This window comes from Typopeltis vanoorti, chromosome 10, assembly GCF_054136105.1.
Source record: "Typopeltis vanoorti isolate ZY-2024b chromosome 10, IOZ_Tvanoo_1.0, whole genome shotgun sequence".
Classification (NCBI taxonomy): Eukaryota; Metazoa; Arthropoda; class Arachnida; order Uropygi; family Thelyphonidae; genus Typopeltis; species Typopeltis vanoorti.
The window spans coordinates 120468698-120485084 of record NC_143558.1 but is presented as its reverse complement, the minus strand read 5'-3'; the positions used below and the strand labels follow the sequence as shown (position 1 = coordinate 120485084).

The window sequence follows — 16387 nt, the reverse complement described above, 5'->3', positions numbered from 1 at the left end:
TATGAACAAGTAATAATTTAAAATAATTTTGTAGGTAGAGGCTTGATGTAATATATTCCTAGGATAAACAGAAAAGCTATTCAGGCTGAATGCTTTCTCCTGCTTACCAGGGTCAATTATATATATTAATCATTATTTGTTAGGTGTTATTTAATGTTATATCTATAAAAAATATACATACTGAATGACGTTCTAAGTCCAACTTTGAAGTGAATTCTCTTCCAACTTGAAACAGAGCTTCATCAGACCAATCCCCAAACCAGTTCAATACACATCTGTTGTGAAATTATTATTTTTGCTATTAATTATCTACATTAAAATTAATATAACTATAATCATACAGATACCTATTAGATAACAATATTCTAAGCAAATATCATTTAAGGATATTTATTATGATATATTAAATTAATATGCAAAAAACATGTAAAAAAGTAAAACAATGACTAGCTTTGTACAGCACTATTATTTACTTCTTCAGTTGATACAATAAATACAAATATAAAAAGCTATTAACAGTGAAGATTTCTAAATAATAAACCAACATTTCGTGGTTTCTGTTGGCAGTGTGATGGGCCAATCCAGATACACACACACACATATATACATATACTTGTTTTTGTTCCCACATCTGACATTCTTTCTCTAGAACATCTCCTTTCAGAGATTTCTCCAGAACATCTCTATTCAACATAACAAACACTGCAGGCATAGACTTCTGTGGCTAATTGGTTCAAAAGATATATTTCGGTGATTACACCACATTTTTTATTATTCAGTTATACAAAATACTGAAATAATATTTCCTGACAAGTTTCGTAAATCGTAGGATTTACATCTTCAGGGGATAAATAGTATAACTTAAGTTTAAACAAGAGAATTAATAAATACAAATCATAACCGTCTGGCTATTCATAAACTCAAATAACAGAATGCAGATATAAAATGTTATTGACGTTGAACAATACCGGATGATGCCACGTGTTCTTGTTCTCGTTCATACAGTCCGAGCTCAGATTGAGGTAGAATTTTTATTAGAGCTGACCACACTTGGAGAATTAAACCTTGATTTTTATTGCATTGGGTTGGGTTTTTTAGCATATTAGCAGCTTCTTTAAATTAAATTTTCTTATATAACTGTTGTTTTCAATGTATGACATCGTCGTTTTTTTCCAGAGTAAACATCATGTCCAGTGGAAGTGGTATGGAAAGCAAGACCCGTTTTTTTGTTCTCTTTTGTACTGTACGTCTTTTGGCGTTCAGCCATGCGTATTTCTCCAGATCTTCCTGTCTGTCCTATGTAGCAAATCCCGCAAGAGCAATGGATTTTGTAGACTCCTGGTTTTTTAAGAGGATGATGAGGTGGTTTTGTAGGAATCTTGAGATTTTTTCCATAGGAAGGAAGGCTACTTTTATGTTGTGTTTGTTCATTAATTTGGCTAGCTTATCTGTAACATTTTTGGGGAGTTTTAACAATGTGGAGATTTTAAAGTTATTTCCTTGTTTCTTTTATCATTGTTACTTGATAACATAATGGTTTTCTCTTAACATTTTGATGATACATGAATTTTGTGCCAGGTGGTGATAGGAACTGACATGCCAATACAGACCTGTATTAAACTTTTTTCTGTCTTCATCAGAAAAAAGATTACTATGATTTTCAACAGAAATTACAACATCCCAGAAGGAAATGGATCTATCTTTATCTACCTCTGATGTAAATTGGATTACATGATGATTATAACCATTAAAGAAGCCAGTGAAGTTTTGAAGAGATGGGTTCCTATGAGCCTGGCTAAAAGATGAAAACATCATCCACATATCTCACCCATAATTTTGGTTTGGTATGATAATTTTCAATAGCTGAATGTTCCAACTTTTCCACATATAGGTTTTCACTAGGTATGGAGAAACTGCTGCACCCATTACTAAGCCTTCAGAATGTTCAAAATAATAGTCTTGCATTTGAAGAAAGTATTCTCTAGGCAATGTTTAAACAAGTTTAAGAGTATCAGGTAAGGAAAATGTCTTCTAAAATTGAAATAGTTTCTTCTCTGGAACATTGGTGAATAAACTTTTTACATCCAAAGTAGCCAGGATGTCTGAAACTTTTGAGGATGAAGAATTCATACCGAAGAGAATTTTTTGTTCAGTGCAGAGCTCCCCGCCAACCACAGAGCCATAAATGGACTCTCACTCTTTGGTAGGCAATGACTGCACCCAGGAATGGAATGTTTTGACTACAACAGATGTTATACAGGCACTATAGCAAGCCTTGAGCCTCATCCTCAGACCACGGGGTAGGAGACTTACTGCAACATCAGTAACCCCTACAGTCACGCTCAGTCGCTGATTGATCCTGATCGCGATATCCAGGACCACCTCCTTGCTGAAACAGAGCGAAAAGTTCTCCTGTGGGTCTTTTTCTTGCCATGTTGGCATCAAACACCTGGTTTGCTACATTTCCTCTCCTTCTATTTAAGTGACCATACCAACCTTAGATTAGCCCTACTCACACATTCTTGAATGCAAACAACTTCTTCCTAACATCTTCATTTTTAATATGATACTGTCATTGATGCCATCTGTTCAGGCCCATAATTTTTCTAAGAATCCTCAAAACTTCGGTCTCTAATCTTTGATCAAGTGCTTATTTCTAACACAACTCTCAGATCAATAACTTAAAGCTGGCTTGAACACTGTCTTGTATAATGCTAGTTTAATGTTTTGGCTAATTTCTCTTCTTATTCCATATAAATGTATTCAACAGTCTCCCAACCAAACCAGCTTTGCTTATTCTGTCTTCAGATTTAACTAGAAATCACCATTAAAAAACTGTGTCTAAATAGCTGAAACATTCCAATTGTTCTTTAGGTTCTCTGTTCAGTATTCAGCTGAAGTTTTGTATGTTCCAGTCTATTTCACAGTTCTGGTCTTCTTATTGTCAAATTTGTTACCACTGTTATTCAATTTAGTTAGTGTATCCTGAACACTGGCACTGGATGTGTTTAGGTGTACATCATCATCATCTACATAAAGCAAAGAGCTAAGTTTGATATCATCAATTCTAATATCAGGTTTAATGCCAGTTTCTTTCATAATGTGATCCACACAGATGATGAATAAGAGTGGAGGTAATGTGTATCCTTGTCTTACACTTGATTTTACATCAAACATTTTGCTGCATTCCCTTCAATTCTAACTGCTGGCTTAAAACCTAAATAAATAGACTATGTAATTTGCCCTGTATAATGTTCTATTTACCCTATATAACTATAGTGTTTTGAAAAGTTTTTTCTTGGGCACCTTGTGGTATGCCATTTCCAGATCTACAAAACTTAAATGTGAATCACTGTCATATTCCTATGATTTCCCAATCTCTATTTGGCCTGAATCCAGCTTGTTCTTCTCCAAGTTTCCCTCCTACAATTTTTCTCAACCACTTTTCAAGTATGCTTCTATAATTCTTACTGGGAACACTTAGTAGACAAATTCCTCTGTAATTTTCTCATTTAGCTTTATTACCTTTTTTATAAATGGGAACTTGAGAGTTTTGTTCCATTCAGAATTTGATCTTCTGACCAAGTCCTCTGAATTATGTAACTACAGCAAAACTTTTACACTGGATATATACATACACACACACACCCAGAATGTAGTTCCTTGACTGTTGTGGTAGATCACGCCAGTCCTAAATCCTTGTAAATAAAGAAGAGCAAAATTTTACATGCATGATGATAAAGACTGAAACATTTATACTGGTATCAAATCCTTTGTTATGAAATGCCAGCAGCTTTTTCACATTTCAAGTCTGTGATGGCTTTTTCTAGCTCAAATATTGATATGAACTCCTGTTTGCAATTTTCTTGAAAACTGTCTGCTATAGTCTGTCACTGCATGTTTCATTTAACAGTCTTTCAAAGTAATTACTCCAGACCTCTTGGATATCCTTATCTTAAGTTTTCATGTAACCTTTTACAATACTCTTTCCCTCATTTCTAAACATTTCCAATAGCATCCAAAACATTTTGCCCCCTTCCTGATATTTGCCTTCTATATTCAAACCAGTCTTCCTGTGACTTTTGTTTGGCTACTTTTACACATAGCTCAACTGTCTTATATTTCCTTTTTATTCTTTTAGCATATCTGCCAACTTATTTGCTAGGCACTTTCAGCATGCTTTCTTCTTTTCCAGGACTGCATCTTTAACTTCTTGTACTATGGCATTCTTAGTTTTCTTTCTTTGCAGACAACTTCAACACATGCCTCCCTAGATGAATCAATCAATGTTTTCTCCAAGGTTTAGTTCTTCGAACTTCTTTTTTGTTTTCAAACTGCTTCAAATTTTCTTCAGTAATGGTTGTATAGTTGAGTTCACAGTTTATGTATAAAAGTAAATCAACTATAATTCTTTTAAAACTTTTTACATAGTTCTTTTCAATGTGATATTCAGTTTTATCCTACTTAAAACTGTAAAATTTTATATATATTTATTGTATATAATGTGTGTGAAAAATTCATAGCCTTTAAAGGAATGCGGAGAACTGACCAGTGATTCTGACCTAATGTCTAATCCTCACCTTCTCGTGGTGCACCCTGTTGGGTATCTACCTAGATACTGAACAAACGACGATGGGCTGTCAATTTAGGATTTAGCAAACCAAATTGTATTCTTATTGGTGGTTCAACATGACAAAATTTCATGCCGGATGGGGTGTCGCCCAGTTAAACAAGTCCCCCGTTGTTTTCGCCAGGGAACCAGGGTGAACAGCGAAAAGTCAGCTACTGGAACAAATCTGAATACACACCCCAACTCAACATCACCAGAGTTAAAGATCGGTACTATCAACATAAGAAGCCTGAATGGCAAAGAAATGGAGCTAGCTCAGGAATTAGATAAGTACCAGATCGACATAATAGGGGTGAGTGAAACAAAAAAGACAAAAACTGGTGAGATCTTTCTGAGCAATAAATACAAAATGTTATATTCAGGCAATGACAATCAAGGAAAAGAAGGAGTAGAGTGATATTTGCCCATTCTAATATCAGAATGGGCAAATATCAGAATGGGGAACTGGACAATGAGACTTATTTGTGCCTATGGACCCACAGAAGGTTCTACTGAAGTAGACATGGAGGAATTTTTGAGGCTCTAGAGAAAGATACTGACACAATGAAAAAGGAAAAGTTTGTCCTTGTTGGGGATCTAAATAGCAGAGTAGGAAGTGATTGTCAGACATACAAAAATGTTTTGGGAAAATTTGGAGAAAAGAGCAAAGCTAATAATAATGGTAAATATCTGTTGGATTTCTGCTCAGGACATGGACTGGTTATTAATAACACCATGTTTCAACATAAAAATATGCAGAAATTCACATGGAGAGAAGAGGCAAGAAATAAGAAAAGTCTCATTGACTATGTTATTGTCGATAGTGATGCTTTCTCCCTGGTGCAGGATGCCAGAGTGTACAGAGGATTTGAAATTGGAAGCAATCACTATTTAGTCTTGAGCAGGATAAAATTAAATTTCATACTGAAAAGAATAACACGTAAGAAAGTTTTAAAGTGAATAAAAGTTGAGCAGATCTCAGATGTGAACTGTAGACTAAAATACACAAAGATTATTGAAGGAAAAATGAAAGAGTTTGAGAACAGGAACCAAACCTTGGAGATTCAGTGGCAAGCCTTGAAGAAAACCCTGATTGATTCAGCTAGAGCAGCATGTTATGAAGTTGTCTGCAAGGATAGAAAAATTAGAACTCCATGGTGGACACAGGAAGTTAAAGAGGCAGTGAAGGAAAAGAAGAAAGCATAAAAAGTTCATGGCATAAAAGTCAGCTTCTGCTCTTAGAGAATACAGAGACAAATGTAAGAAAGCTAAACAGTGCGTAAAACTAGCTAAACAAAAGTCATGGCAGGACTTTGGCAAGAACATAGAAAATAAATATCAAGAAGGTGGTAAAATATTCTGGAGGTTGTTGAAGAAGCTTAGGAATGGAGGAAAGAGTGCTGTAAAAGGAGTTAGAGATGATAAAGGTGACATGAAAACGGGAGAAAAAGATATCCTTGAAGTATGGAGTAATTACTTTGAAAATTTGCTAAATGAAACAAGCAGTGATGATAGCACAGTGATAAAAAAACACTGACCAGGCATTCAGTCAGAATCCATATCCATACTTGAAGAAGAAAAAGCCATCAAAGGCTTGAAATGTGGAAAGGCAGCAGGATAGATGATATTCGACCAGAAATGCTAAACTACGGTGGTATAAAAGTCTTACAGTGACTGCACAGCATAGTTCAGAATGCCTGAACAGAGGGACGAATTCCCAATGATTGGAGTAGAGATCTCATAGTACCCATATATAAAAAGGGAAATAAAACTGAATGTGAGAATTACAGAAGTATATCCCTATGAGTGTTCCTGGTAAGATATATGCAAGTATACTTGAGAAACAGTTGAAAAGAATTGTGGAAGAAAAGCTTGGTGAAGAACATGCTGGATTCAGGTCAATTAGCAGGATCAGATCTTCACTTTACGACAAATAGTGAAGAAATCATGGGAATATAACAAAGATCTGTATTTAAGTTTTGTCAATTTGGAAAAGGCATATGACAAGATGCCAAGAGAGAAGCCATTCAATATGCTACAGTTATATGGTGTCAATGGGGTATTATATCAAGCAATACTTTGTGTTTATTTCAGTTGTAAGGTAGTAAGGTAGTTGTAAGGTAGATATACGAATACGATCACGATTTGTTGCCTACAACTTCCACAAAGCACTGCTGCCGATGTTGGTCCACGAGGTTCCGCATTTTCTTCTCAGCCTACGCTGACCTTTTGCTATGCCAAGACCTATACGCACGTTGGCATTCTACTTGGCTGCATCGCCGTTTCCATTCATCTCATCCTGACCTCACTGGGACTTCCTTTCTCTGGGAACGACTGGAACAGGTAAAAGGCAAAAGCCAAAAGCTGCATTTTCATATCGCAAAAAACTATATACCCCTCAGTGACCTTCACACAGCACCTCAATTCCCCTGCTTCTTGTTCTCGTCCAAGGGAGCCCCCCCACCCCCCCATTCAACGTAGACCTCTGCGTATGTGATGGCCTCAGGTCATGATTAAATCTTATCTTGTCTGGGATTTTCGCCTGATGTTCGCATACTAACACATACTTCACCCATTCCTAAATTGCTTCCCAACTTTTTTTTTTTTTTTTTTTTTTTTTTTTTTAAATAAGCCATTTGACAATACAATATTCAGCAAATTTCAAATCAAGGATGTTATTATCATTTCATTTAAATTCAATATTTATTAATATACAAGTATTACATTGATAAATTAGATTCTTGTTAATTCTGAATGAAATGTAATACATTATAATTTCTCTTTCATTCAAGATTTAACAAAACTAAGTAATAGTCACTTCCAATTTCAAATCCTCTGTATAGTCTTGTATCTGGAACCAGCAAGAAGATATCACTATCAACAATAACATACTCAATGAGGCTTTTTTTTTCCCATTACCACTTTTCTTGACTTCAATTTAATATAAACTGAAATAATCACCTGACATGTAGGGTCTATTTATTTATTTATTTCACCAGAGGTCAGGCTAACAGTGTTAACAGTTGACCAAATTAGTGTGACTTCAACATACTATGTAGATTCTAACATAGCTTATATCTTTGTATACACACACACAATCTACAGTAATTGTCTGGACACTTCAGCAATTCACAGTTGATATTAGCAGGTATACCCTAATATTGGGTATAAAGATTTGGCTTTGATCACCTCCTGCACCCTTTGAGAGAGGCTTTCCACCAACGTGCGGCAGATAACAGGAAGAATTTGTTTCCATTCCTCCATCAAAGCAGCAATGAGTTCAAAACCAGTTTGAGAACATGCTGCTGTGGATCTCCAATTCATCCCACAGCTGTTCGATGGGGTTGAGGGCAGGACTTTGCACAGGCCAGGGCAATCGTTTAACACCCATCTCTTCATACCATTCCATAACAGCTACAGCTTTGTGGCATGGGGAATTGTCATCTTGATAGAAACACAGGTTCGTTCCATAAAAACACCACAGTGTAAGCAGCATCTGATTATCCAGAATATCAAGGCACTGAGTTGCCTTCATGGAACTATGGGCAACAACCAGTGATCCCACTCCAAACCAGCTGAATGCACTCCACATCATTACTCCTCCACCACAAAACTTTACTGTGGGTACAACACACTGTGGTAACAAAGTATTCACTAGGCTGCCTCCACACCCAGCCATCACAGTGGAAATGAATGAATCTTGATTCACCACTCCAGAGTACCGTTTTCCACTAGCCAATTGTCCAGTTTACACGATCTCTGCACCAGGCCTTATGAGCCGCTGCTCTTCTGTGGAAACCCAGTGAAGGGAGTTCTTTTTATACAGTATTAGTGCTCACCATGGCGTTACTGGCACTTGGGAACTCATCACAGATCTGTGCCGCTTGTAGCCAGTGTTTGCATCCACTCATTATAACACCTTCCTGTCCCTGTCAGTCATTTTATTTTTTGACGGCCACCATGGGTGTTTTCTTGCACTAGCGATGCTAAAACGTCTTCATTTTAGCATCGCTAGTGCAATGCTAAAACGAAGCCTCACATCGCCAACCATTGATTTTGGATGCTCCAATTGCATGGCAATGGCAGGTATGGATTTGCTGCCAATATGACAGCAAATCCATACCTGCCATTGCCCATGTTTAAAAATTACTAAAGCCCACAATGACCCCTCTCTAATTCACTGAGTTCATTTTATGTTGCCATCCCACCTATATTCAACTGCAACGATGAAATACTACTTCCTACTACCTGTACACCAGTTTTTATGTTATTAAGGAACATGGAATGTTCCATAACTTCAAATAACAGGGGTGTCTGGACAATTATTGATAGATAGTGTACACACTCACATTGTGTATGTATGCTCCAAGTGATAACCTTGATATGAAGGTTGAAATATCAGGCAATGATTTTGGTTTATATTAAACTGAAGTTTTACTATAACACGACAGTCTTTTCCATAATTTTTAAACATGGACAACTAAAGAGTATCTGTATTAAGTTGTTTGTTAAAGAAAAAAAAGAAAATTACTCAGTTTAGTAGAGGTACTATGGATGTCAAAGCAACATTTTATCAAAAATCGCAAAAAGAACATGGATATATTTTCGCTTGAACTTTTTAACGCAAACTTTACCTGTTAAACAGTGCAGGAGAAGTAGAAGCTCTGTCTTTTAAACCCTCAGATGAAGGATTCATTGTGAATACAACATGCAAGTTTCTCATGACCTAATTAAAGAACATTTAATATTAATATAAAACACCGAGAAAAATTGTTTTCATCACAGTCTATATGAAAAAAAAAAAAAAAAATTTACCAATAACAAAAGTTATCTTGCGGTGATTTCATGAAAATTACTTGAGAGCACAGTGAAAAATAAATAAATAAAAACTAAGGTTTTTATTTATTTTTTTTCACTTCATATAAACATGAACAGAATGTCAAGTGCAGTATGAAAAATTTCTGCAAATGCACAGTTTTAATTTTAATTAAACTATGTCCTTTGTGAAACATGGTTCAATTAAATTTTTAATATTCATATCAGTGACAAGTATTTCAACCCTATACTGATGTTTCACCCTATACTATACTAATGAATAAAAAATTTCTACAGTATTTTTTAGTGTCATGAGGATAATCAAATTGTATGTTTATCTATTGGTTGTACAGGGAAATTTTACATCCTTATACATCACTGTATAAGGATGTAAAATTTTGTGCAATAAATTCATTTAATTTATCGAACTAGATTTTACAGGATTTTTAGGTCGAAATAATGTAGAAAAAAAATTAATGTAAGATTCCTTTGTCGAAATGTAAATTAATTGTATTGGAAATTATGTTAAATAATACATGTTTAAAATATTGTGCTTGAAATTAGAGATAAATAATATTAACATTGTTAGTAAGATATAATACTAGTGTATCCAAAAAGCTCCCAAAAACTTGCGAACAAATTAATCGCCTAAAGAATGGGCCTTCAGCATGAAAGCCATAGTGACATCATGCCACCGGATAATTACGGACATTTGAAGTTTAAGAACAAAGAAAAGGAAGCGTATAAAAGGAGGCTGAAAAGAAAAGAGGTGCAGAAAAGAAGAGAAGGGTTACGACAACTGCTGCTGCCACCACAGGCTATGGAGAAGAGGGAGAAAAGGAGACCTGGACCTTTTACAACTGCTGCTACAGATGTTTCGGTTCCAGATTGCCGAGTGGAGGAAGCAAGAAGAAGCAACGACATGGAATATGTAACCATGTAACTGGGGATTTAGCACCCATCACTGGAGCTGTTTCATCGGCAATTCCTCTAAAGATGTTCTGGGAGGTTTCCAAGGACCAATCGAAAATGTACGTCCCCATCGGATAGCTGGCCACAATTCCCGCAAAGGGCTTGATGTCAGGACAATGGATTAGCCAACGGTGGAATAAAAAAAATGGAGTACAGAAATGTCCGAGTCAAGAACATGTCCTGTATAATGGAGAGAATTCAAGATGTCCCTACTAAAGTATAGTTCATGAAAAAGGACTAGGCTTACTAAAAAAATTGAGTAACAAATGATAATGTTATTATTTTCCTTGTAAATTATATAACTGGAAATTTTATGTAAATGTTACAAAAGGTAATATAGTTTTGTAAGGTATTGTATAGTAACAAGGTAGAACTAGTGTATATGAATTGCTGGTGCAAGGAATAATATTTCCTGAAAGTTATATTAAAGGAAATATTTATTCTATATCTATCGTAAACAATGTGTGTAATAGTGCTAAGTTGAGTATAAATGCTAAGCGAACGTTAAGTGTATATACTTCAAAGATATGATTATCTCTATGAAGTTAGACATGCTAAAAGAGTTAGTTATTCCCATTGTGTTGTAAATTCGTGTTAAGTCAGAATCAAATGTTTTGTTTAAGCAACAACTGATCTCATCATTTGCCAATGCACTATCTCATAAAAAATTCGTACCTGTGTGATGATTAAGTTTAGAATAGCCACAGCTTGCTAAAGAGAGATATTTGTGGAGACCTTACCATTGTTTATACTCTTATTATTCTTAGACTATATTAATTTTTTCTAGAAGAAGGGTCTGAGAGAATAAATGTGCTGCAAATCGTTTAGCCAGCAATAGTTGAATAAACAGGCAGCTAAGTGAGTGGTAGGATCAAAGGGCAAGGGAAAAGAAAGAAAGGGGAGAATAAAACTTTAAGACAAGAGGGCTTAGTGAAGAAAGAAAAAAAGAAAGAAAGAAAGGAAGGTTAAAGATTAATGAGATTAGGCTAAACTTTGTGAGTAGTATAAATTTTACAAGGCGCAGCCCGACAAGGATGGAAATTAAATTATGTAATAAACATAGAAAATATAACACATTTACAATTACCCCACCCCCATTTTTACAAGGATTTTAATATTTCATTAGTCAGGGATTATTATCAGGAAATACAATAAAAATTATTACTCTCAAACAAGCAACAGAGTAAAGTAAAACTTAGAAGTCTAGAATCCCAACTAGGAACTAGGAATGATGTCCTCTATGGATGCAAGTCATTAAAACTAACCAACAGAGGCATCAATCTGGCTTCCAATCAGGTTTCTCTTACAACTGAAAACCATATATGCCACAACTTCCTATTTAATGGCTACAATTTCAACAGAATCAAGCCTTGATGGTAACATGGGATATCTAAAAATTAAATTTCCTCGTAATTTGGGAAGTTTAACAAAACCATATTCAAATGGAGTTGTTTTAAAGGCATCAATTCCCTCTTAAACCACCTATATGGTTGAGATACACATATATGATATATTATGTTTTCTATATGGCTTTATAGCCTAGATACATTACTCTTCTTCACCTCGGTAGTCCACATCCAAGAATCCATTCTACCATAGCAAAAGAAACTAACAATAATGTAGCCTTTCTAGACACATTAATAACATACCTAACTAATGGATAAGTTTTCCTTTACAGTATACAGAATACCTACCAACATGGACAGATAGATTCACGAACTTGTCCATCATCCCCCTTTTCACTCAACAGCAGTCATTAAAATTAACCAACACAGCCATCAATTTGGCTTCCAATGAGGTTTCTCTTCCAACTGAACAATATACATGCCATAACTTCCTATTTAATGGCTACAATTTCAACAGAATCAACAAAATACTTAACCCCCACCCCCCTCCAATCTTCAACCTACTCTTTAAAAAGATTATAGTAATGCAATCACAGAAAAAAAAACTGACAGAAGTTAAAAGAATACAATGTATGTACTATGTTTTCAGGCACCACTTGAAACTGGCTGCCCTCATCTATTTCCCTAAGGACCAACACAGTTACTGGTTGGTCCTTAGGGAATCCTTCCCAATCTGTTACTGGTGTGCATGGTTCCTTATTCTTGCAAGTTGGCCTACTTCCATAAGGACAGGCTTGAAGATCAACCACCACCATCTGCTTGGAAAGACATAAGAAGTATATCTGCAATCTACACAGAATCAAATGGAAAGACTGTTACGTCCCACCACAGCAAGCATAAAAATGTAAGACTTTTTACCAACCAAATTATATTCTGAACTGGTTGACACTATGCACATGAGTTTGAGATGGTCTTGGATATTAATTTATTATTATTTTTTATGGCATCTCCATGGATTCCGGAGACTCAATGCGGGAGAACCAAATCAGCAATCATACACACAAATCCTATTATACCTCTCCTTGAATTTATTCACCATGAGGGAACTCAAAACCAATTCTAGCAATCTATTTCACTCACTCACTACTCTTCATGCAAAACATCTGGTATGCACACCTCTACTAACCACACTCTTACGCAACTTCCATAGATGGCCCCTAGTTCTCCATGTGTAAAATATATAAAAATTTCACTTGAGTCAATTTTATAAAACTCCTTTAATATCTTAAAAGTTGCTATGATGTTCCCCTCTTTTCCACCTATTAACTAAACTTTGCAACTCCCAAACCTTCAACATATCCTTGTAGGGAGTATTCCACTGACCTGTTACCATCTTAGTCAACTGTCTCTAAATCCTTTCGACCACCTCCTTCTCCCCAAGTAATTAAATCTGTGTGCAGTAGTCAAAATGTGGTGAATCATAGTCTTAAGGAGGTATAATAACTTCCTTATCTTTACTTGTTAGCATATTATTCAGCATCCATTTTCAACATATATGTTTTCCATTCAGTTGACATACGAGGGTGGTCTGAAAATTTCTCGGCTTTAGTTTTGGGAAGAGATAGAAGTCAGTAAGGGAGCCAAATCTGGGGAATAGGATGGATGTTCCAACAATTCATAGTGCAGATCCCTTAATTTTCCCATTGCCAAAACACTTTTGTCGGCAGTTGCATTGTCCTAATGAAAGATGATTTTTTCTTCTGCAAACCAGTTCTTTTCTCACAATTTTTTTCATCTAGTCTGGTTAAAAGATCGGAATAATATTCCCGGGTTATTGTTTTACCCTTTTCAAGATAATTAATAAACAAAATGCCTTTAGCATCCCAAAGCACCGATGCCATGACCTTTCCTGCTGATGGAACCAACTTTGTCTTCTTTGGTGCTGAACAACCAGCTTCTGTCCACTGTTTTCACCGCTGTTTGGATTTCGGTGTGTAATGGTGAATCCAAGTCTCATCCATAGTAATAAATCTACACACAAAATCAGTTTTATTCTTGTTAAAACATTCCAAGCACTGTTCAGAGATTTTCATGCGAGTGTGTTTTTGATCTGCTGTGAGCAAGTGCAGCACCTATCTTGCACAAAGATTTTTCATTTGCAATTCTTCATGCAAAATATATTCTATATATTCTTTTAAAATGCCTATAGTCTCAGCAATTTCATGCACTTTGACTAGCCGGTCATCCAATACCATATCGTGCACTTGATCAATGATTTCTGGTATTGTTACACCAGACGTTTTTGGACGTCCTTCACGTGGATCATCTTCAAGGCTTTTACGGCCACGTTTAAACTCAGCAACACATTTCTTAATTGTCGAAAACGAAGGAGAAAAGTGTCCATAAACTTTTATGAACTTCGAATGAATATCTTTTGGCATTAAACCTTCTTTTACAAAGAATTTTATAACTGCACGATACTCAATTTTATCCATTTCAAGGGATACAAGACAACACTTTTGCTTCAGACAGCTGTATAAAACAAACTACTTGATAGAATGACTTGCAATTTCGCATGGATGCTTATGACAGATGTACCAACTTAGAAAAAAAAAATCTCTCGCCAATAGTGTTGACACCTATGGTCGAGGCCGAGAACTATTCAGACCACCCTCTTATTTGCATTATATATTTTATGACCAATTTTTTTTCAAAAATTTAAATCAGTGGTTTAATTCTTTTCCAACACATTTATATAATTCTGAGTTCATCAATTTTTACTTTTAGATATATATTTCTTAATGTCATAACAAGCAGCATGGTGTTCTCACACTTGGCAAGGACATTCATCTACTATCTAAAAGCATTCATAAGTATCCATGCCTACATTTTGCTACACTATTCTCTCAGCCAACAAGAGCAGCAGCAGCACAGATATACAAGAAAGTACATGATAATCACATGCTTTTGTGTGAACCACTTTGCCAGGAATAAAAAGAAAACCAGTTCAAGAAGGAATGCATAGCGCCTAGAATGGTAACTTACAAGTATCATTATACACAGTATTTATTGTAATTATGCTTTACCACTGATAATAATAACTTTATTTTAACAGTATTACAAGACCAAATAAACTAAATTAAAAAGATGTTTATTAACTGATGATTTTTCCAAGGGACATTTCAAATTCTTATTTTAGCCAGTTAATTACATAAATCCATAAATCTAATATTCCTTATGCCCTTATAGTTGACAGCATAGACAGTTCCACTTATAATAGTTTTCAATTGTTCAATAGTTAGCAATGTCATTTGCCCCTTACTTGAAACTCCTACTTATATAATAAAATTCTGTCCATTTCAAAACACATCCTTAAACTTAAATTCAGATATAATGGTTAGTTTTGATGTCACTTTCTTATTCACTTATGTACACTAATAGATGCTCTTGATTACTCCCCCCCCCCCCCCCCCAATATCTTAGAATCATTCAAATTCACTGTGTATGTAGGTTTTGGCTTTACTTGTCAAGGAAAAATCTACAAAGAGAATGACACCACTGCAATGGGTTAATTAACCCAACATTTAAGTAACTTGCACATGGAATGCTTTGAGAACAGAACACTTACCACAGCTACTTACAAATTATTAGCGTGGTTATGCTTTTTTGATTATGTGTTTGTCATTTGGTTCCATTGACCAAATTACAAACACAATCTTTTGATTTTTTTTTTAACTTACCTTAAGAGCCAATACCCTAAAAATTCACTTCATAATAGAAAATTAATCAAGTAACTGTTTTCTTTTCTTGCCTTTTCTTGACACATTAGTCACTCACCTTAGAGATGACTCACTGGTTTTTTTTTCCATTTATAGAAAGCCAACACATGCAGAGATATATCTACATAAATAAGCACATCATCATTCTAAAAACAAACACAGAGCTAAGGCTATTTGTTCAAATGCTGCAGCTCTTTCCACAGAACTTAAACATCTCTGTTGTACTTTCCTGGGCAATAGCTACAACTCCTACAAAACAGATAAAAAATACTATGTGGCCCTTGTACTTCTCTTTCCTCAAACACACAAGACCAAAACATCACTATTCCTATTCCATATATCCGAGGGACATTTCAAAATACAGTCATAGTATTAATAAAATAAAATCTTCACACCAATTTAAAAACCACATGTCAAGTTACTAACTTTGATCTGCTTTCCTAAGGATAAACTCCATCCTCTAGCATATCCTAGAGTATGTAGTTTCTCATGACTATGATTTAGTCTCCTATGGACAGACAGGAAGATCTGTTAACATCTGCCTTGGAGAACATAACTACATTCGTTACCATTATTATTATGGCAAGTCTGGACTGGCAGACCATACTTTGAAAATCCCTTTGCACAATATTAGATGGAAGAAAACCAATGTGCTAGACAGAAGCAGTTACAGGTCAGATTATTTTTAGAGCCATCAACAGTTACGAAGCATTCTCCAAACATTAACCAGTATTGCTGCATTAATATGTCAAAAATTTGGGAGACTTAACCTAAAATCGACTCCTACACACCTGTAATACTTTTTTTCCAACATTAGAGTGTGCCACATTAGGACTTCGGATCTTTTGTCTGTTACAATTTGAAAT

General features: G+C 35.3%; 1 protein-coding gene across 1 annotated transcript in view; it reads right to left on the bottom strand.

Annotated features, from left to right (window-relative positions):
- Nucleotides 1-16387, bottom strand: part of Dhc64C (dynein heavy chain, cytoplasmic) — a 1087706-nt gene that overhangs the window by 460397 nt on the left and 610922 nt on the right. Inside the window, exons 56-57 of the mRNA XM_090398628.1 lie at nt 9244-9335; nt 182-275 (exon numbers count right to left, since the gene is read on the bottom strand). Coding sequence (XP_090254754.1) covers nt 182-275; nt 9244-9335 — 186 coding nt within the window. The remainder of the gene's footprint in view (nt 1-181; nt 276-9243; nt 9336-16387) is intronic.